General features: G+C 46.8%; 2 protein-coding genes across 2 annotated transcripts in view; both read left to right on the top strand.

Moving 5' to 3' along the window:
* Positions 1–950: 950 nt before the first annotated feature.
* On the top strand, positions 951–4520 carry steap2 (STEAP family member 2, metalloreductase; the record flags this gene model as incomplete). The annotated part of the gene is made up of 5 exons (XM_084475635.1): positions 951–1383; positions 1953–2119; positions 2873–3400; positions 3929–4093; positions 4215–4520. 5 exons carry the CDS (start codon positions 951–953, stop codon positions 4518–4520), a joined length of 1599 nt encoding a protein of 532 aa, XP_084331761.1.
* Positions 4521–6299: 1779 nt separating this feature from the next.
* The window catches only part of cfap44 (cilia and flagella associated protein 44), a gene marked incomplete at both ends in the record, with an annotated part of 21089 nt that continues 3905 nt past the window's right edge, over positions 6300–23483 (top strand). Inside the window, 29 exons of the mRNA XM_084474918.1 lie at positions 6300–6360; positions 6895–7048; positions 7277–7439; positions 7807–7909; positions 8381–8597; positions 8747–8861; positions 9233–9397; positions 9621–9776; positions 10009–10056; positions 10287–10386; positions 10479–10573; positions 10824–11024; positions 11305–11415; positions 11544–11696; positions 12077–12298; positions 12410–12558; positions 14001–14301; positions 14465–14520; positions 14939–15101; positions 15958–16085; positions 17377–17588; positions 18942–19098; positions 19704–19881; positions 20238–20479; positions 20765–21014; positions 21407–21610; positions 21843–22038; positions 22290–22394; positions 22816–22946. Coding sequence (XP_084331044.1) covers positions 6300–6360; positions 6895–7048; positions 7277–7439; positions 7807–7909; positions 8381–8597; positions 8747–8861; positions 9233–9397; positions 9621–9776; positions 10009–10056; positions 10287–10386; positions 10479–10573; positions 10824–11024; positions 11305–11415; positions 11544–11696; positions 12077–12298; positions 12410–12558; positions 14001–14301; positions 14465–14520; positions 14939–15101; positions 15958–16085; positions 17377–17588; positions 18942–19098; positions 19704–19881; positions 20238–20479; positions 20765–21014; positions 21407–21610; positions 21843–22038; positions 22290–22394; positions 22816–22946 — 4536 coding nt within the window. The remainder of the gene's footprint in view (positions 6361–6894; positions 7049–7276; positions 7440–7806; positions 7910–8380; positions 8598–8746; positions 8862–9232; positions 9398–9620; positions 9777–10008; positions 10057–10286; positions 10387–10478; positions 10574–10823; positions 11025–11304; positions 11416–11543; positions 11697–12076; positions 12299–12409; positions 12559–14000; positions 14302–14464; positions 14521–14938; positions 15102–15957; positions 16086–17376; positions 17589–18941; positions 19099–19703; positions 19882–20237; positions 20480–20764; positions 21015–21406; positions 21611–21842; positions 22039–22289; positions 22395–22815; positions 22947–23483) is intronic.

Here is a 23483-nt window from a genome sequence, read left to right on the forward strand (position 1 = left end):
TAAATCTGCAAGGTGAATGAGTAGGCTGCCCATTAGAAAAAAACTGATTCGGTGTTATTCCCGCGTCCGCCTGGCGTGTCAAGGTTATCCATGACATTACGTGCTGGCTGTGCGCTTCTAGCTCTACAGGTGAAGTGTACCCGAGACATGACGGTTTTCAAATGCATGCGTCTGTCCTTGGAAATCGTGCACAGATGTTGAGCATGCAAGGTCATTGTAACAGACAACCGCTTCAAGCTTGCTGTTTGTCAACATGTATATTATCCATGATTTGCGTCCTTTCCACCGAGTTAATAACGCCAGCTAAAATTAACCTTTCCACATTTGACTGTTGACACGATGTAGGTTGTCACATATTTATAAATCATCTACACAGCAGCCCAATATTGCTATAAAAAGGCAGAAGATGATAATCCTGGTTTTCTGTAAAGAATATCCAGCCATTGAATATTCACTCTTCAATCGAATTGAATTATCTGATAAGTAGGCTAGAATAGAAAATATAGCACGCCTAAATGGTCACGCAAAATAAACCACATTGCCTTTCAAAACCCGCATAATTAAAATACATATATAAATTATATACATTTTGTCTGGTTTTATTTAAATTTAACATTTAAATAATTCTATGTCAACCATATGTGCAACTGCCCACCTCCCCATAAACATGTAAAAATAACAGTTTAAATGGTTTATTCCTGAATAATAAACGTGTCTTTTTATTTGCACCAATGATTTGTCAGAGTGTTTTTCAGTAGCGAACCGTGACTCCTAAACCTTGGCCCTCGGACCCCCCCATTCCCTGTCGCGAGAAAATGTGTCCTATATATTAGAAGTGAGGCGGTAACTTGGTTGTGTGGCAGAACTGTGATCCTTTCTCCGTTTCCCCTAGTGGTACCGGTCAATTGTTCACTCCTCAGTCGAGAGAGAGCGACAGAGAGGAGCGCACCATGGACTCTATCTCTATGATGGGCAGCGTCAGCCCCGTGTTCACCACCACCACCTCCGCCTGCTCCTCCTCCTCCTCTTCGCACCTCCAACGCCAACTCCACCCGCCGTCCTTCCTCTCTTCCTCCAACGGCTTGAAAAACGGCTCCCGGGACAGCCCCGGATACTCCGCCTCCCCCGCCGACGACGCGGCCCAGCCCACGGTGGCCGTTCTGGGCACGGGCGACTTCTCCAAGTGCCTGACGACCAGGCTGCTGCGGGGGGGCTTCCACGTGGTGGTGGGCAGCCGGCAGCCCCAGCGTGCCGCTCACCTCTTCCCCCACGTGGTGGACGTTACGCACCACGAGGATGCGGTGGCCAAGGCCCCCCTCATCTTCCTCGCCATCCGCCGCGAGCACTACCCCGTGCTCTGGGACCTCAAGCACCTGCTGGAAGGTGAGAGAAGGGGAGGAGGGAGGGAGGGAGTGGAGGGGCTGGGAGGGAGGGATTGAGTTGAGGGAGTAGGGATGTAGGTAAGGAATGGAATAAGGTAGGAAGAAAGGAAGGATGATCGAAGGATATAGACACACAACACATGACATAATAATAAAGGAACTGGTTCCTACAGGAGTCGTACGGGCCTATGCAACAGCAACTATTACAGCTCATCGAATGCTCAAACGTGCGTTTTGGGAAAGGCATGCACAGTGCTCATGCATAATAACAATGTTGCACATTAATAGATCGACTACATATATTTATCCATCATTTCTTTCGTAACATCACAAATCGACTAGATTTGATTCTTGTCACTGAATGCCAACCCAGTCAGACGTGATCAGCATTCAAATCGGGAGGCTTGGCACCTCTAATCGTAGCCGCTACAGTACACTGAAGCCATGCCCGTACAAACAATATGAATAAATACGTATTTGGAAACAATCCCAGGTCTCATTGCAGTGATGCTCCATCCATGCTCTGCTGCCAGCTAACATGTTGGAACGTATTCCCCGGCCGTCCACCAGGGAAGATCTTGGTGGATGTGAGTAACAACCGCCGGGTGAACCAGTACCCCGAGTCCAACGCCGAGTACCTGGCATCGCTGCTGCCCCAGGCGGTGGTGGTGAAGGGCTTCAACGTTATCTCAGCCTGGGCCATGCAGCAGATCTGCCCCAAGGACGCCAGCAGGCAGGTGCGCCAACAACCAGACTCTCACTGGGGAATATACTGTGGTTAGACTGATGCACTCACCACCGATAGCACTTTGTGTAATTGTTTGATTCACGGGCCAAATAGGGCAGTGTAACTCAAATGGGGGGTTAATCTGGGGCCTACTCTAAGGAACGGTCTTGACAATATTTATATGTGGATACTGTCATCCGGAGAAGCGTGCTGTACTGAAGGCCGAACGGAACCGAACGGATGAGGACCGTCAGAGCTTGGGCAGAAGTAGTTGACAGAGCTGCCCACATTTTCCTATCTCTAGAGAGTTTAATTCCTTTATAATTGATGCATGGTTTAAATGAAACAGGCAATGGTTCGTGAGCTGCAGATTAACATCCAGGTATCACTGCCAGATTACTTATCAAAGGTAAAAGTATATTAAACCCTGCACTGCATAGTTTTTCGAGGGCAGCTAATCTGTCCATTCAAATGCAGAATTAAAAGTTTCTCAGGAATAAAACATGCCTATCCACGAGTCAATCCATCCATGGAATTTGTCTCTTTATATATAGTTTTATACCGTGGGAAAACTATAAAACTAAACCTGTAGCTACAACTCAAGCCAATGCAGGTACAATAACAATGCGTTCATATCCACTCGTGATTCTTGAGTTGAGTTGCAGGTCAAGGGCTCAGAGCAGCACGGTACGCGTAATGCAGCATTACCATGGCAACGAGTGTGATCCACCAGGCCTTGTGCTCGTCTTGTTCTCCCTGCCAGGTGTTCATCTGCAGCGACTCCCTGGAGGCCCGGCAGCACGTGATGGAGCTGGCCCGGCGGCTGCACTTCCAGCCCGTGGACATGGGGGCGCTGTCGTCCGCGCGGGACATCGAAAACATCCCGGTGCGGCTCTTCCCCGCCTGGAGGGGCCCCGTGCTGTCCTCAGTGGCCCTCTCCATCTTCTTCTTCGCTTACTCCTTCGCCCGAGACATCGTCCACCCGTACTCCAAGCGCGGCCAGAGTGACTTCTACAAGATCCCCGTGGAGATGGTGAATCGGACGCTGCCCGCCGTGGCCATCACCCTGCTGGCGCTGGTGTACCTGGCGGGCCAGCTGGCCGCCGGCCATCAGCTGTACCACGGCACCAAGTACCGCCGCTTCCCCCACTGGCTGGAGGGCTGGCTGCAGTGCCGTCGGCAGTTGGGCCTGCTGGCCTTCTTCCTGGCCGGCGTGCACGTCCTCTACAGCCTCTGTCTGCCCATGAGGAGGTCGGAGCGCTACCTGCTGCTCAACATGGCCTACCAGCAGGTTGGAGCTGTGTGTGTGTGTGTGTTTTGCTTGGATACTTGGATGCTGCCTTCATCATACTCAAGCATAGTCCTGAATTTTGTGTTCTGTGTTACTCTTTTTACGTGTTACTCTTCCTCATTAAGAGGCGGGGGGGGGGTGAGGTCTTGATTGACATGCAAGACACCAATCACAGCCAATGCTCTGGTGGTGCTTAGTGGTGGCCGTGGCAGAAGTGGCAGTGTCCACTGATCCTGAAAAAAATATTTTATCCAAAAGGAATGATACGCACACGCATTTCATCTGGTTATTTATTTATTATAACTTTTATAAAAATATGGTAAAAAAAAAAACAGGCATAAACAAATTGTATTGATTACATATTACTTTGCTTCATTGAACTCTTTCAGTGGTGTGGTCAAATCTTAATCAAACGTCTGCCTCTGAGCCTTAGGTCTGAGACTGTAAAAAGACCAATAGTAAGGACCTGATTTGACCTGTCTTTAGTAATGCCTCCCTGCCCTCTCCCTCTCGCCGTGTGGTCTGCAGGTCCACGCCAATGTGGAGAACTCCTGGAACGAGGAGGAAGTGTGGAGGGTGGAAATGTACCTCTCCTTCGGGATCATGAGCCTGGGGCTCCTCTCCCTCCTGGCCATCACCTCCATCCCATCCGTAAACAGCACCCTCAACTGGCGGGAGTTCAGCTTCATTCAGGTACTACACACAGTGGGAACAAATAAACAGCCGTTCAAATAAACAACGACCACACATAGACCAGACATGTCAGAAAAGGATGAAAGGGAAAAATGTGACGAACGACCTTCCTCCCTTGCAGTCCACGCTGGGCTACATCGCACTGCTCATCGCCACCTTCCACGGCCTGCTGTTCGGCTGGAAGCGGGCGTTCGAGGAGGACGCCTACCGCTTCTACCTGCCCCCTAACTTTGTGGTGGCGCTGGCGCTGCCGGTGTGCGTCATCCTGGGCAAGGTGGTGCTACTGCTCCCCTGCGTGGCCTTCAAGCTGCACCGCATACGGCGCGGCTGCGAGAACGGCCGGACCGCCCGCTCGCTCTGGACCCAGCCCCCCTCGGCGGGCCCCTCGGCCGTGCAGGTGTCCCCCGAGAGGGTCACCATCATGTGATCCAACCGGAGAGAACCCGACTTCAAAGTGCCATGTTTGGACCGTCCACGTTGCTTTTTTTGACCTGTTGTCGTGACTTGCCTGTTTGGAAGGGGAATGAAGGGTACGGTTTGTTTGTTTTTTATTGCAATAATGAGGATCCCTGAGTCTCCCTTTCCACAACACTGTGCCAGAGATAACACCTGTCTTACCAATGCCTTCCTCATTATTTCGCAATGCCTTCATCCAGGGTTATGATGGCCGTGAGTCAAGGGCCTTCCAAATTAGTTTTGAGGATTGAGTAATGAATTTGTATTAAGTACTGTATTGATATGAGTATCGTTGCACTATTGAGAATGGATTACACGTTCAAAAATAATTAATGTTTTATTGCATTTAATACAGGCTCACAAGCACATTGGGCTAAAGTATTAACAGAGAAAAACAACGTAGACAACAGAAACATGGATCCGTAGTACAACAATTTGCCTTTATTTGTTTGTTTCTGTCCTTTGTGACGATTGTGTCTGTATTTGTTGTCATCAACACTGTGTGATCCCATAGCTGTGACCAAGAATCTGACTCTTTGTTTTTTTAAATGCCTGACATGGAGAAGACAACGACATAGAAAACAATATCAATAAGAAAGCCCACCATCTGAAAGCCAAAATAATCCCTGGTGACATGACTGTGTTTTAATGTTTTAAGTGGAATTATTCAACATTTGGTGTCAAGGTTCTCACTCTTTTATCTTATTTAGATGTGGTCTACTGAATACCTTGTTGCAATGTTGAATGTCAAACATCAAAACCTGATGTATACAAAAAGTGTTTGTTTGGTTTCCCTTGAACAAATGTACTAAGTGTACTAATTGTCTTTTAAAGAAACACTGTGTTAAGTTAAATAAATTGTAATATATATTTGGACGACACAGCTGTTGGGAAAGAGAATTTCTTTGCTTTTATGTCATGTTTTAATTGATATGATATGATACAGATATGATAACCATAATAGGGATTTAGTAGTCCTCCCTTAAGAACAATAACAAGGCTGTTTTGATTTTTATGAATAGTTTTATTTTATTATTTTGTTTGCACCAAAAAAAATCTTACAGGATTTTTCTTTGAGAACATTGTATGCACTTGTCTTATGCATTAATTTGTGTTATTGATATTGTGACGAATGGCTTTAATTATTTTTGAGAGTATTAGGGCTGAGCGAGGGAAGGATTGTTTGGCTTAATGCGTGTTTCCTGTTACTTACTTCAAACTATTTTGTTGATTCAAAGTATTAAATGCCAACTTTAAAGGGTTGTGGAATATAATCTCCATTATTTTTTAATTTACAACAACCCATTATCCTGCTATTTTAACACTGAACCGTCAAATGAGAGCGATGTGCTTGACGGCGCCCTTTTCTCTCCTTCCCGGCCTCCAGGAGGCGCTGTTGGCCTACTTTCCTGGTGCCACCACGCGTTCCGACCATGAGGGTCGCAGAAGTCATGCAAAACGCACCGAAAGATCATTCTCAGGTACCGACTGGTTTGGCCTATTGTGCTCACTAGTTCAATTACTACACTAATACTACAGTAATTTCGCCACTACATAAAATAGGCAATGATAGATTAGGCTTAATGAATTGTGCAATAATGTAGAAAGTGCAATGTATATCAGATTTAGCAGAAAGCTAAAGCAAACATACAATAAAATGAAGTTAAAATAAGGAAGGACATCACATAGAAAAGGGTTAATATGCACGTGTGTTAGGACCGTTACGGTTGCTGGGCAACGACAAACAAAGATGGCCTCGGACGATGGCTTAACCCAGACCCAAACAAATGTTTTACCCGGACCCAAACAAGGTAATTAACCTTTAAAAAAATAAAAAGCATAGTGTTTTCTGATTGATTGTGAGATTGATTGTGAGACCTCTTTGTGTCGCATTCAATTAACGATTAAATGAACCAACTAACACAATGTCGCCATCTACAACACAACATCGACAACGTAACTTACGTTTATTGCATGAAAAGTTATCGTTAGTGTTTTAGTCACTATATACAGTTATAGATATATACGGCAATTAGTCAAAGATTGCTTGTGTGTGTCTATATGTGTGTGTGTGTGTGTGTGTGTGTGTGTGTGTGTGTGTGTGTGTGTGTGTGTGTGTGTGCGTGTGTGTGTGCGTGTGCGTGTGCGTGTGCGTGTGCGTGCGTGTGTGTGTCTGTGCGAGAGTGAGAGCGTGAGAGAGAGAGTGTGTGCGTCTGTGTGAAAACAAAGTTGCCAGTGCAGCATACAGTCCAAACACCCAAGGCCCGGTGTTCAAACCCTTCACAGTAAAAGTTATTTCTAGTCTTGGTGCTGCAGCCCTTCACCGTCTCCACTCCCCTCTATAGATGCTGACAGGTCGGTCCCGCCAGAGCAGCCAGAGAACGAGGAGGCTCTGGCCACCAGGCTTCCTGTCGACATGTACTACCAGTACGATGAACTCCACTCCAGACCCTTTGCAACGCCAGACTCTGACATTCCTGAGAATCTACTAAACCTCTCGTATCCTTCTAGACTTTGATACGCCTGTCTGAACAGTACCCTTAAAGGTGACATATTATACCACCAGGTGTCTGTGTGACAGCCGTTACAGGCCGTTACAGGCCGTTTTGAAAATCACTCACTCACACCTGGTGGTATAATATGTCACCTTTAAACAATTCAACCTCCTACATTCTGATGCCAGATCTATAACTGAGCCTAGATCCTTAAATGTCTTTGTGCGTGAAGTCACTCGTTCGGATATGACTGTGGACGCAGAGCCAACCTACAGCTGCTGGACGAGAGCACCCTGGCCTTCATCGCGGGGAACGTCCTGGTGATGCTGGACGTTTCCACTAAGCAGCAGCACTACCTTCGCTCGTGTAGCGGTGAAGGCATCGGCGCCATCATGGTGAGGTGCAGCCTTAAAGGAACTTGAACACCGCCACAGCAAACACCAACACACAATAAATGCCCGTTGCTTGCCGGTTATCGGATGAAGTTTTGTTGTTGTCTTCTAAAAGGTGTTTGATGGGCCAGACTGCAAACACCTTTTATGACTTGTTGGATGTCTGTCATCATCAGTCCTATTCATATTTACATGCAACGAGTGCTAAATAGAAAACTCTGATATATTTATATTGAACAATATTGGGTTAATATAGGTAGGGCTTTTACTCTTCTGAATTGACATTTCTGCATTTTTTTGGGACGTTTGATTCATGAAATGTGTCAGTTCTGTTGTTAAGGTGTGTATTTGTTTATGTGTCCCACCATAGTCCCACCCCAGCAAAGAATACTTTGCCGTGGCGGAAAAGGGCCACCAGCCTTATATCGTGGTCTACGAATATCCCTCACTAAAGCCCTACCGCATCCTCAGAGGTACAGTAGGCCAAGCAAATCACAGCTGCTGCTCTTTCAATATTATATGTATTGTTTACAATATGTATCACGAGACTGGAGTCATGTTTCAATGGATGACCATACATTGCAATGCTAATATTGTTATGGCCTGATCCCTAATTTCCAATCTTGCATTAATAAGGTCAATTGTATCTTACCACTTTTCTCTCATGATTTGATCTGTGTTTTCGATCCTCTTTATGTATGCTAAAGGTATGCATGTGTAGATAATTACTGACAAATACAGATTGTAGATATTCAATTTGATTTAACACTAAACAAAAACACTAAACAATATTTCAATAAACCATTTTCTACAATGGATTTCTTTGAACAAAGAGAATGTATACTTAAAACATATGCAGGACTATTTTTCTAGGTTCAAACTATAATAGTTAGGCCTTGTCACGTGTCATGCCGAGTTAGAATGAGCTTCTTTGTGTCTTTTAGGTGGTACCGGTCTAGCGTACAGTTACGTGGATTTCAGCCCTGACGGCTCCCTGTTGGCCAGTGTGGGTAGCGCACCCGACTACATGCTGACCCTTTGGGACTGGAAACACGAGCAGGTGGTGTTGCGCTGCAAGGCCTTCTCCCAGAAGGTCTACAGAGTTACCTTCTCGCCAGAAAACCCAGCACATATGACCACCTCAGGATCTGGACACATCAAGCAAGTGGCGATGACTAGTCTATGCATATTAGCATATAGTAATAGAGACATTGTTGCGCATATACGCACACTACATATCTATGTTGTTTGTTGACTTGATTCCAAAAAAAAAAGTCTACTCTACTCTATGTGATTTTTTGTTCAAATAGATTTTGGAAAATGGCCAGCACGTTTACTGGCCTCAAGCTGCAAGGACTTCTGGGAATGTTTTGGAAGACACCCCTCACTGACATTGAATGCTACGTGGAACTGCCAGATGGAAAGGTGTGTGAGTGTGAGCAGCTTTTCCATTTCCTATTACATACCCTAAAATAAATGTAAAATGTTGTTAAGTGGTAATGATCTTTAGCTTTATATCGTTGTAATGAATCGACGGACAAAGGAACAAAATCGATTTTGTCAAAGTAGTTTAGGCTTTCGTGTCATTCATTATTCCTCTTTTAAATTTGCACCATGGGCCTTATTCACAGAGCAGTCATCTTGGGTCCGTTGGTTCGAAACGCTAGCTGGGTGGGGAACCCCTCTCCCAGGTAGCAGGTGGTTTACAATCCAAGACGTCAGCTCGGTGGATAGAGCCCATGATGGCCTTATGGACTAAGATACCTGTCCTTATGTTAATGCACTGTGTCTGGCAGGTGGTGTCGGGCTCAAAGTGGGGCAACATGCTGGTGTGGGACGGGGGTCTGATCAAGGTGGAGGTCTGTCGCAAGGACAAGAAAACCTGCCACGCAGGGACCATCCAGCAGCTTTCCCTGGACAAGGGCGAGCTCATGTCTATAGGAGCGGATGGAGCTATCAGGGTAGGCTGCATTCTTTCACAGGTCCTTTCACAATAAAAGTGACTATATATGGCCATCATGGAAATATCATACTTGGTACTTTTACTGTATATTTGTAGCAGTTAGTGTTTACTCAAATGATCATATTACTTGGTCATATTACAAACAAAAAGTGCTTGTGTGTATGTGAAGTTATTGAAATACATTCCATTACAAACGGTGTGTTACTTTCTCGTCGCTGTAGACGTGGGACTTTGAGATCATCAACGGCGCCAACGCAAGCAACGACAGCGGCCTGTTTGAGATGGAGCCCATGAACGAGCTCCTGATCGGAGGGGACGCCAGCCTCTGCTCCCTGGTCAAGAGCTCCGTGCAAGACTCTTCCATCTGGTTTGCACAGGTCAGAGGGCAAAGGTCACCGGCCCTTGCTCAGGGCTGGTTTTCTGAAATGGGCGTACATTTTATGTTCAAATGCTTTCGTTGTTGCTGGCACAAAAAATAAACGATGACATCGAAACCGCAACAGTTATTATTTTACCTTTTTAGTCAATCAATGGTTAACTACACAAAAAGTTGCCTTTGTCTCAAAACCGCCAGTGCCAATGTTATCTCTGCTTATTTTCACCGTCTAGGATTCTCATGGGGGAATTTGGAAACTGGATCTCTCCTTCTCCAATATTGTGAGTGTGCTGCAAATTTAATCATATTTTCCTCTCAGAGGTGAAATCAGAGGTGGAAATTAGTCATCTGGTGATGGTGATGATGATGATGATGATGAAACCATAACACTCAGCTGAATTGCAGAAGAGCTGACCCCATCATGACCATGGTGTGGGAAAAAAAAACATTCATTCATGGTACCCCCTTTGAAGTACAGTATTCCTCTTCCATGTGTGTTTTGTGTCTGAAGTCTGAGGAGCCCAAGTGTCTGTACTCCTGTCATGCTGGGGTCATCCAGGGAATGGACGTCTCCAGTGCAAGTCACCTGATGGCCACTACCGCTCTGGACTGTGAGTGTAGTAGCTCTACGACACACACACGCACGCACGCACGCACACAGACAATGAAGAATGACGTACATATGCTTCCATCTCTTCCACAGGCTCTGTAAAGGTTTTTGACTTTTTGGCGAAAACAGAACTGACCTGCAGCCAATTCAAACAAGGCGGGACGGCCCTCATCTGGGCTCCGTCTTTGGTATGCGTGTGTCTGTGTGTGTGTGTGTGTGTGTGTGTGTGTGTGTGTGTGTGTGTGTGTTTGCGATTCATATAGCAAACCGCATGCGACGAATGCACATACTGCCTCAACACTAAATTTTCCATCATAGTATGGAGAAAGAAACACAGAAGACGACCCTGCCATACCCTAGTCTGTGTGTTGGCCACAAGCTCTTTGCGTGTGCATGTGTGCGTGTGCCTGCATGCTGATGAGTTGTCACTGTGAGCAGGTGAACGAGAAAGGAGGTTTGCTGGTGACGGGCTTCCAGGATGGCGTTGTGCGGCTGCTGGAGGTGTGCGACTCCCAGGGGCTGCATGCACTGGCGGGTAGCGGGGATGCGGAGCTACGTCTCAAACAGGCCCTGAAGCCCCACAATTCACCTGTGACCGCCATCGCGTACGAACGCAACGGGGAGGTGTTGGCCACAGGGGTGAGGCCATTGGGCTGCAGTGTGAATAGAAACACCAGCCGTTCTGTTCAGTTTAATTCATCAGGTTTTCATATCATTTTAACACAGTAAACAGAAATATAGACAATGCAAACGATACATCAATCTTTTTTCTATCTCTATGGGTGTCTATGGGTGTATGCTGTCAGACAACCGGCACCCTAATTCGGATTCCACGCACATGTCAGTGATGACAGCTGATGGCACTTTATTGCCGTATAAAGATTGTCTTTCCTTGGACCTGTCTTGTGTTTGCCTGCAGAGCGCCGAAGGCACCGTGTTCTTCTTCGCCGTTGGGGAGGAGTACAAGCCCATTGGTCTCATCAATGTCCCGGGACCGGTCCAGGGGCTGGAGTGGTCCCCGTACTCTGACGTACGTCATCTGACGATGTCTCCCCCTCCACCAACTTTTAAAAAACCTCAAAGGTCCAAACTCTTCTGCGTGTGTTTCATGCTAGGTCTCTTACCATGGGGTGTTTTTTTGTGTATTTTCGTCCTCAGTGCAAGAGTACTCTCCTGGTGTTTTGTCGAAGTGGCCATGTGGTGGAGGTGCAGCCTCCCGAGTCGGTGACCCAGAATACAGCTAAGACGTACCAGCTGTCTGGGCTACCCACCAGAACCTTCCACTTCAGGAGCATCAAGTCTCGCATTAAGGTAGTTTTCTCCGTCAACCTCACCATAAGACATGCCTCTACCCCCCACCGTCACCCTCCTTCTGGCCGGCCTCAGATACAGGCCACTGATTTAGACCAATTCTCAGTTTGGGAAGAGCATTGTGCCCTTTGCCCTTAATGCCCTCCACAAACTCACTCCCTGATGTCTCATGTGTTGTTGTGTGTGTTTATGTGCTTCTATGTTCTCTGTTATGTAAACTGGTGGAATAATACAGACCTGAATCTTATCAAAGTGAAATAGCAATACAAAACACAAGGGAAACAAGAAAATCAGAATCACTGTGTGTGTTTGTGTGTGTGTGTGTGTGTGTGTGTGTGTGTGTGTGTGTGTGTGTGTGTGTGTGCATGTGTGATCTTCAGAGGGACGAAGAAGTGGCCCGTCGCCGAGTTATTAAGGAAGTGAGGAGGATCAAGAGCGAGGAGCGGCGGGAGAAGGCAAAGGAGCAGGGCAGAGAGCCCACCGAGGAGGAGCAGCAGGAGGAGGAGGACAAAGAAGACCTACCTTCTATCTTCATCCCTGAGCCCCCTAGTCCTCTGCACTGTGGCTTCCGCTCTGAGCCCGGCATGTTCTGGTTGTCCATGGTAAGGCTGCCTGCCACACACTGCGTTGCACCGCAAGGCGCGCCGTGAACACTGATAGAGAGTAGAGCTGAAAGAACGGACCTCCTAATAAACCAACACTAATTCTTCCAGGGGGGCTACGACTCAGGCTTCCTGTACCACTGCAGGTTCTCTGAGGAGGACCAAGACCGGGACCCCCAGGACAAGCCCCGGGACGAGCCCTTCGCATTCCTGGCGGTTCACAATGCAGACAACGACCCCATCCACACCGTTTCCTTCAGGTACCCAAACCCAGCTTGCCCAGCTCTCTCACAGCCAGTGGTGTGGCCAGACTGATGAGGAGCTATTCATACTTTGCGGTCACGTGACTACCTTGGATACCTGGAGGGCAACAAACGCTGGCAAAATGGCGACGAACAACGGCCAACCAGGGGAATTGCAGCCTTGCAGATTTCCCATACTTAAATAAATCAACTATTTAGACCATTTGTCACAAAATGTTGAAATTAGATACGAAGAGAAGATAAACATACTCGGAACTTGTGATCCATACACAGCACCCGCTGATGTAGGTTATTCATATTTACATTTATCTCATAGAGAATCCGTCACCTTATACCGCACAACTAACAATTAAGGACCCCCTCGAAAATGAGATGATACATCTCAAGGGGCTATCCTTGAAATAAAGAATAAAGAACAACAATTGAAAGCCTACGGATGGGTTAACAATGCTGTCGTATGGGAGGTGAAAAACAGGAATATCTTCATATTCAAAGCAAAGGTGAATGTTACTATTCCACCATCCACTATGAAATGTCCCCTTTTGTCCGCGATTACATAGCCAATGTGGTCTTATTATAGCCCGATCATTCACTAAAATACACATAGAAAGATTAAAGCATCCAGCATATGATTTCAACAATGTGTGAGGGCAGGGATGATCGCACAGTTGCTGTTACAGAATGCTGCGCGATTTAATCTGCACAGTGGAATGAGCGCTGGGCGGAGATGTTCGCGCATTTCAGAAGCAGGGAGATTCCGTACAAAAATAAATGTCTAATTTGTCAGTTTGCCATGTGTATGCCTGGCACAAATGCTCCCGTCCGTTGAACTAATCTTTCCATCATGGCGGTATTTGGACTGAGAGGAACCTAAGGACCGTTCGTGTGGTAAAACTGGCGACGCCCTGATTAGGTTATGCCGCTTTTCCACCGACAGTATCAGCTCGACTCGACTGTTGCTGGAGTTCTTGCCCGCCAGCCAGTGGTTGTGACGTCACGTGCAAAGTATGAATAGAAGAAGGGACCCTCTGGTACGATTATGGGGGGGGGGGGAATTTGTAGAAAGATGAAGAAAAATCAAGGCGGAAAAAAGGATTAAGTCCAATAGTTATTTTTCTTCTATCTTCTATACAATCTAACTTCGACACACTTCACCACCCTCCTCTCTCCCCCTCCTCTCTCCCTCCTCTCTACCTTCTCAAAAATAATCAGTTGAATAATCGTGATCTAATATTGACCAAAATAATCATGAATATGATTTTGTCCATAATCAAGCAGCCTTAGATATAGATAAAGGTATAAATAGATATACATATCACCGTCTTTCCTGCCGGCAGGAGGTTAATAATATAAAATAAGGCCCATTCACATCATCCCTCCTCTCACCCTCCTCTCTCCCACCTCTCTGCCTCCCCCCCTCCATCCTCTCTGCCTCCCAGCAACGACCAGCAGCTGATGCTGTGTGGGATGCACTCGGGGGTCCTGCGGGCGTACCCGCTGGGCCCAGGAGGAGACCAGCGGAGCCTGTCCTCCCTGGGGGCCTACTGGGCCCTCAGTCTCCACGACAACCAGTACGGCCAACTGCGGCACACTCGCTTCAGTCACGACGGCCGCTTCGTGCTGACGGCGGGCGACGACGGCAACATCTTCTCCCTCGGCGTGCCCCTCCCCCGGGAGGACGGCCCGCCCGGAAGCCGTGAGCCCAGCTGGGGTCCCAGGGCTAAGGTGCCCTCGCCCAGGGTACTACCAAACCCCCCTCCACACACACACACACACACACACACACACACACACACACACACACACTCCTCTTCCACCTCGCCCGTCAATCAAAGTGTGACCTCATGATGCTTTGTATTTATCTATCTATATCTATCTATATATATATATGACTTTGTGACAGGAGGGTGTCGAGACGGAGGGACAGGTGGCAGATATTGAGGACGCAGCGGCATACAGGTGAGGCGTTCATTCACTGTCACTAGGCAGACAGTTCCCCCCTGTTCTAATCCTTATCTCATGCCCTCCTTCTCCCCATCCTTCTCTCTCTCTCTCTCTCTCTCTCTCTCTCTCTCTCTCTCTCTCTCTCTCTCTCAAAAGAACCGATGTCAGCAAAAAATCTAAGTTTGTTGAAAAAAATGTTGTTTGACTAAATTATTATCTGTTGTTTCCATCGATCTCTCCTCTGTGTGTGTTTCTGTGTGTGTGTGTGTGTGTCTGTATGTGTGTGTCTCTCTCTCTCTCTTATCGCTCTCGCTCTGTCTCTTCATCCCTGTCTCTTCATCTCTCTGTGTATCTCTCTCTCTCTCTCTGTCTCTCTCTCTCTGTCTCTCTCTCTGTCTCTGTCTCTCTCTCTCCATCTCTGTCTCTCTCTCAGCATTGAGACGGCTAAGCAGCGGCTGGAGTCCGACCGAGTGAAGCAGCAGGCGGAGGCCAGCAAGACGGAGCAGCGTGGGGAGATGGCCCAGCTGCGGAGCCGCTTCAGGGACCTGCTACGGATGAACGACAGCCTGCCGGAGCGTGTTCGCCTGCCCTGCACGGTACACACACACACACACACACACACTTAGCTAATCTCACCTCATTGGCTTTGGTCCCTGAAATCTTTGGTCATTATATTATTGTTACAATGTCCAAGATACATTTATCAGCAGATTTGGACAACCCAACATACTCAACCCAACAGACTCTGACGACAGGGTTTGCAGGGAAAAGCAATGTTTTTACTGGTTGAAACAATGATCTTACAGTTCCACGCAAGTGAAACAAGTAACAGCAAAAACCCTGTCAACAGAAAAAGCAAAGGTGGTTACCACATGACAGTAAAGGAAAAATAGAAAGGAAAAACCTCACGCTTACTTCCTGGGTGGTACAGCTTACCTCACTCCCGTGCCCGACGCACAACTCGCAGAGCGGGCAAAATTAAACACTGCGTCTTCCGGGTAAGCTAAATGGATACCATTACTGATCCTAGTCTTAACGTGCAGAAAGTAACCACCAAGGTAAAACAAATAATGTATTTAACAAAGTTAACAATATGTAACTGAAAGTACGGGTGTGCCAGCGTCTGTATTCATGACGAGCGCGAGAGAGAGTGAGCCGCCATCTTCCGCTCGGCTTTATATGAGTGGGGGCGGTGCCAACCATCAGGGAGAGCCAGTCAGTAACTCGTAGCCACAATGCTCCGCCCACAGGAGGTGATTGAGACATTGCAGAAGCAAGGCAAAATCAAAACATCATCATCATCTTCATTGTGATGACATCACTAGCACGTCACTTCTCGTGGACTGAAAGAGGGATGGAATGATCAAATCGAAACCGCTTCACTAACAAATTCAGCAGAAATATAACATCAAATCATACACAGTGTGTGTGTGTGTGTGTGTGTGCGTTCAGGAGTTTGAGGAGAGGCAGATGCGCGATGCGATGGCGAGGCAGACGGAGGAGCGGCTGGCGTCCACCAGGAGAGAGCTGGCCTGGGAGCAGGAGCGCAACCGCATCGCCCTGGAGAAACTGCAGCAACGGTGACCCCACACACACAACACACAACTCTATAATCACACACACAACACACAACTCTATAATCACACACACATACACGACACACACCTCTATAATCACACACACATACACGACACACACCTCTATAATCACACACACAACACACAACTCTATAATCACACACACAACACACAACTCTATAATCACACACACAACACACAACTCTATAATCACACACACATACACGACACACACCTCTATAATCACACACAGACACACACACACACACACACACAACACACAACTCTATAATCACACACACATTCACGACACACACCTCTATAATCACACACACAACACACACCTCTATAATCACACACAGACACACACACACAACACACAACTCTATAATCACACACACAAACCCAACACACAACTCTATAATCACACACACATACACGACACACACCTCTATAATCTCACACACACACACACACAACATACAACTCTATAATCATACACATACACAACACACACCTCTATAATCACACATACAACACACAACTCTATAATCACACACACACACAACACAACTCTATAATCACACACACATACAAAACACACAACTCTACAACTCTATAATCACACATACATACATACACAACACACAACTCTATAATCACACACATACACAACACACACCTCTATAATCACACACACAACACACAACACACAGCTCTATAATCACACACACAAACACAACACACCTCTATAATCACACACACAACACAGAAGTATATAATCACACACACATTTACAACACACACCTCTATAATCACACACACTTACACAACACACACCTCTATTATCACACACACGTACACAACACACAACTCTATAATCACACAACTCAATAATTTACATTCACATTTAGGGCATTTAGCAGATGCTTTTATCCCTAGAAACAACAATATATCGCTGTCGGTAAATGAAGGATGTTCATAGAAACATGTGCCAAGCACTTACAATTGCTAGGTTAACCCAGTTTGTTATATTCAACAAACTCACATACACACACACACACACACACACACACACACCACACAACTCTGTAATCCCACACACACACTCGGGTGTATGTCTGTGGGCAGCTGAGACATTCCTACGCCCTGTAAAACAGTGGTGCGACATCTATCCACATTTTATAAGAAAACATACCTAATAAACCCCTGACAGTTAACTAATGGTCTAGTAATCATTTAGTAATGGTGTTCCTGTTAACTCCCTTCCTTCTCTGCAACGCCATCCTGGTAGATTCCGGGACGCGGCGTCGTGGGACACGATAACGGTGTCAGCCGTTGACAGTGAGCACCGCGTCAGCACATACCGCCTGCCGGCCCCGTCGGAGGTCAGAGAGCACGGGGGCGCTGGAGCCGGGGGGGCCTGGGTCGGCCTGGGACAGCCCGGCATGCAGGGCCGCAGGGGGTCCAGGGCGGAGCCCGGGAAAGATGCCGGCAGGAAAGACGGTGATATGTATATCTGTTTATACCTATATCTATATCTAGGGCTGCTCGATTATGGACAAAATCATATTCACGATTATTTTGGTCGATATTAGATCACAATTATTCAACTGATTATTTTTGAGTTTGAAAAAGTGGTGCATTTATTAAGCATTTCTCTCCAAAGAAACACTTTGTAACTGAGAACTTTGAAATTTCCACTTAAAAATATACAGAATGTTCAAATAGAAAATGTTCAAATATGTATCCAGCTGTTCATTTAATGAATAAAATAAATATACTTATCTATATCTATCTATATCAACATATCTATAGCAGTTGCGGCTGGTCAATAGAGGGCGCTAGGGCGCAGCCCCTCCGTGAAATATTCACTCGAATATATCTGCCAACTTTGAATAAACTATTATACATACGAAATAAATCAACAAAAATACATAGCGTTTATCCTTATTTAATTATGTGATAGACCGTACTTGCAACTGCCAGCAACCATTTAAATGCGTCTGAACGTCTTGGGCTACGCTAGTTATTGGTCATTTGAAATAAAGCCCTCCTTCAGGTCAGGGGCGCTGGCCAAGTTGAAGTCAACGTAAGCTCACAAACTTTTTGCTGTCTATCAAGCAGAGACGGTTTTTCATTGGCGCAAAAAAAATCGCCATCGGGGCGCACCAGTGTGTGCCCCTGGCCAATGGTATGGCTTTTCTTTTTTTTTTTTTATCACCACACGATTGGATAATTCAGCGAATCAATCAAATAGGCTACCTCCCTCAGCAACACAACACAACTACAGCAGAGAAGAGATGGATCGCTAACTAGGAGAGAGTTGTAAAAGCACTTTCCACCCATTTCAGTGGAGGAATTGGACTCCCCAAGCAATGTTATACTTAAAAGGAGCAAGTAAGTTCCATATTAATTTAGTCTTTCGGCCTGTAGCATATAAACAATATGAACTGTCCCATATTTCTAACTGCATTTGAAATAGCCATTGAGACACAAAAATGGACGCTATAGGACAGTGATCATGATTTGCTTCAATATCATAATAACAACAATGGGTAAGCTTAGGCCCTGCAAGTCAGGATGTAGGCTATGAATCTGAATGAATAGTAGGTAATAGGTAGTGGCCATCTTCAAAATGCACCAGAATACAGGAAATAAAATCTACCAAATACATCATGTACTCGCACAACAGCAAGAGTACTTCTGCTTTAACTCATACTGTTATATGCTAGACTCATCACTTACGACGTCGGGCATGCTCATATCATCATATCATCAAAAAACATTGTTCAAATATCTACCTCTGGACAAAAAGCTGTGCTTGGAATAATGCAGAGTGGGTGTGTGTCCTGACAGCAGCCGGAGAGAGACCGCACGCCTCCCAGCTCTCCACGGGGACGCCTGGGGGCCCCAAGATGGCCGGCTTGCAGGCAGAGAGGCTCCAGCGTGCGACCGAGAAGGCCAAGCGAGCCCAGGCGCAGATCGACACCTGGAAGAAGAAGTGGGCCGAACTGTGAGCTTTGCATTGTGACCGCTACACCCACATGGGCTGCTAGAGCCAGAAGGCGTTGTGACCGCTACACCCACATGGGCTGCTAGAGTTAGAAGGCGTTATGACCACTACACCCACATGGGCTGCTAGAGCCAGAAGGCGTTGTGACCACTACACCCACATGGGCTGGTAGAGTTAGAAGGCGTTGTGACCACTACACCCACATGGGCTGCTAGAGTTAGAAGGCGTTATGACCACTACACCCACATGGGCTGCTAAAGCTAGAAGGCGTTGTGACCACTACACCCACATGGGCTGCTAGAGTTAGAAGGCGTTGTGACCGTTAGAAGGGGAAGCACTCTGTTTTCACAGAAAAAAAAAGTCCTGGTCCAATTAAGCCAATGGACTTTTTTTCTCTTGTGGAAATGGAATTGACGTCGCTGGCGGGATTTCTCACAACACAGGTGTGAGCAATTACTCTCTTATAGAATCAAATAGCTGAGGTTGACGATTATCGCTTAACGTCATTGTTATTAAAGATCAACTGATACAGTATTGTTGGGACAAAGGAAATGACTCCCTTGGGAATGTTGTTTGAAACGGTCTTCTTATCGTATCTCTTTCAGTTATGCCGCCAAGCCGGATGAGAACTGCGAGGACCCCGCCGACGTGCTGGCCATCCAGCAGGCCATAGAGAACATGGGAGACTTCAAACTGAAGACGGACAAGGACTACAGCGTGCCTGAGCACTTGAGGATGAGCGCAGATAGGAAGAGGGCCGAACTGGTGGCGCTGGAGGAACAGGTAGCAACAGGAGCATCTTGCTGTTGCACCTTGTTGGCTCATTCAGTCATGTGATCAGTACAAGGACTCACCTCTTCTACACACTATGCCAAATCAATCATTTTACTGTACATCCGATTCTAGTTAGTAAGACTACAGCTGCAAATAAGGTGACGTTATCTTGCAGTCCGTGCTGGCAAGCTGAACATTTCATACAATAATTATTATATATTATATAAGAAACACATTTTTTACCATATCGCCCAGCCTTATTCCTCCTACTACTCAGTTTCCCTGTACTGTGCAATGACAACACAAGAAACTCTATTTGATTGAATCCCTACATTAACTATCCATCCACCCATGTGCCCACCCAGGTCTACTCCAAGAAGGCAGAGATGAACGCTCGCGTCGTGGCTCTGCGGGACGCCAAGGTGCGCCTGGTGTCCCGACAGCGCCGGTGGTCCCGGCGGCTACAGCGGGTCGGGCAGCAGCTGCCGCCGCACCTCCTCCGCCCCGTGCCGGCCCCGCTGGTCCTACACCCAGAGGAGGTGCCCGAGAGACGGCTGCAGTACAGCCGCGCCACCCTGGAGCGCTACGCAGCCCTGCGAGCTGACGGGTGAGTGGGGAACGACACCGCCAAACGACTCGGTTTCACCCTATGGTTCTAAGTAGTCAGAACCTCAAAGGGGGACACGTCGTTTATAATCGTCGCCATTTTCTGAAATCAAATAAATAAAGGACAGTGTGCAAGTTAAACCATTGACGTCACTGGTTTGAATGGGACAAATCACTGACCATTGATGTCAATGGCCCAACTTTTGGGGGAATTTTATGCCCAGAAGAGTTGATTTGATCTACATTTTAAGATACGTTATGACAATCCTTTTTTTTTTTTCACCAGGCCCACCGTTCAGACAGAGGAAGGGGAAGGTCCGAGTCTTCTAGAACAGCTGGAGCAAGAGATGCTGGGAGCAGAGCAGGAGGAAGAGGAGGACGAAGCTGAGGAAGAGGATGGGACTCCCTACACTGCGGTCATGAGCAAAGATTTTCCAATGCCATCGGCAAGGCCTGACGCGACAGAGCTTGAGAAGGAGTTGAGGATGGAGCAGGAGATTCGGTGGACGTACGAGCAAGACTGCCTTCTGGAGCAGGTATATATGTCTATCGGTCTAGACCCAATGCTGTTGTTGACGTTCCATAATGATGGAAGATGGTTAGAGCTGGGCATGCTCAGTAGCTTGCTTACTTGTTATTGTATCAGGGTGATGAGTATATATGTATATGTATATATTTTATATATTTTAAATAAAATAAAATATATACATATATTCATAAACGTAAAAACTGTGTTTTTACATGTGTGTCGTCCAACATCTTGGTTTTAAATGAAAATGTCCAAAAGAATCAAGACATACTAAAACCATGGACTAAAGACGATCAACATACAACATTTCACGGAAAAATATTCATTTTAGAATACATTCCTCCTCTGTTGCCTGATCCGAAAAAAAAGCCTACATTTCCCATGTTCCCGTGTCCCCAGATGGCTGAAGCCAGGGCCGGGTTCGACGGCGAGCTCTGCCTGCTGCGCCACCAGAAGCTGGAGCTGGACTGCCAGGTGAAGCGGGCCGACCTGCAGCACGTCACGCTCTTCCAGGAGCTGCTGCTGCTGCAGGACTTTGAGGACAGCCAGAGCCCGCTGCAGGGAAGGCTGCAGACGCACAGGGACGACGAGAGAGGCGTCATGGTACGGAGTGGCCGCTGTGAGTGTGTGTGTCTATACGGGGACAGGGGCTGGCACTGGGGGTTGGTCTCCCAGTACGGGATCCACCGCATGTATGTGAGGCAAGGAGCCACACACTTTATTACACTTCATTTCTTATTATCACTGTTATCACACACGGCCGATCACGTGCATAAGGATCGGACGTCCCTATGCTCAATAAATCAATGTGGTCCTGGTCTCTTCCATGCTACAGGACCAACTGGACAGGTGTGGGGAGCAGCTGGAAGCCAAGCAGGAGGAAATTGGAAAGTTGCAGGAGAGCGAGAAGGCGATGATGGCCGCCCTCCAAGCCTTACTGGGCAAGAACCACCCGTTTGCAGACTTCCTCACTCGGGTCTATAAGAAGAAGATCAAGCGTGTCAAAACCAAGGAACCGGGCGGAGAGGAAGGTGAATGGGAGAAGGCTGCGGCTGTGTGTGTGTGTGTGTGTGTGTGTGTGTGTGTGTGTGTGTGTGTCTGGATGTGTTTGTGTGAGTGAGTGCATGTGATCGTTTTCCTTCACAAATCCTCATGTTTATTTTCTGCATTTATTCACTGTATATTCTCAGTTGTTTTTATGTATTTATTCATCATTTGTGTTCATGTCCAGTGCGTTCTGTGGTGGCACCCTGAATCACCTGATGGTCATATGTGTGTTCAGAGGAGGAGATGGACAGTGAGGAGGAGGAGGATGGAGACTCTGATGAAGACGACAGCATTTCCAACGGCGGCGAGGCTGCTCTGGACGACAGCGTCTGTCCTCCCAGTCAGTGCCAGACTTCTGCTTCCGTCCTCTCTTACCCTCTTGTAACACTCATGTTGGTCGGCTGTTTTACAGTACGCTAATGCACCGGTGTAGACGAGACTAGACGAGTGAAAGACTAGACCAAACGAGACTAGAGAAGTCATCATACGGTTTGTTGTCCTCACTAGTGCTTTGACATTTGTAGCCTTCCTATAATCACATTGCATAATGTTGTTATCGTCTGCAGGCTTTGTGTGGAAGAATGTTTTGGTGATGTTTTGCTTCCCATTCGTGCGTGGGTGCGTGTGTGTGTGTGTTGGGACATGCGTGCATTTGCCTGTGTGAGTTTGTTTCTGTATATCTGTGTGTGTGTATGTGTGTGTGAGTGCGTGCGTGCGTGTATGTATATGTACGTGTGTGTGTGTGTGCCTGTGTGTGTCAGACTGCGACCCGGAGCTGTTTGAGATGGTGATCCAGATGAGGGAGCAGCGGCTGGACCTGGAGGACCAGCAGGCGGAGGAGAAGACAGCGGCGGAGAGCCTGAAGAAGGAGTACGACGCTCAGGCCAAGAAGGTGCCCCTATCCCTCTCTCGCTCGCCCCTTCTCTCTCACTCTCTTGTCCCATATTTAGAACCAATCTTTTTATATTGTGTTTTTTTTAATTTATTTTTTTATAATGGTTCACAGATTTTTATCCATATTGTCAACGTGAAAGTGACTCACCAACAAAGCATAATGGCCATTATAAATACATGCTTTATACGTAGCCCCCATCCAAACCAGGTAAACAACAGATTGTATACAATACAACTAATACAAATTAGGGTTATTTACAGTCCAACTAGGCCCATCCTGGTTAAGCAGGAGTCTAATTTACCAAAAAAGGGAAGAAGATTTGAACCCAGGGTCGCTGATATTATATTATATTATACAATATGAATTCATAGATTTATCAACTTAATTCAATGCGGATTGGGCCAGAACTACGGTCTTTCAGTAATCCCCCAGAATTCACAGGTGGTCAGTCCACCTGTGAGTTCTGCCCAACTATTATACCAAACCAAACAGCCTACACACAATGCAAAAACAGGAAACAAACTAATCCATGCA

The sequence above is a fragment of the Micromesistius poutassou genome (assembly GCF_964030765.1).
Source record: "Micromesistius poutassou genome assembly, chromosome: 11".
In the NCBI taxonomy this organism is placed as follows: Eukaryota; Metazoa; Chordata; class Actinopteri; order Gadiformes; family Gadidae; genus Micromesistius; species Micromesistius poutassou.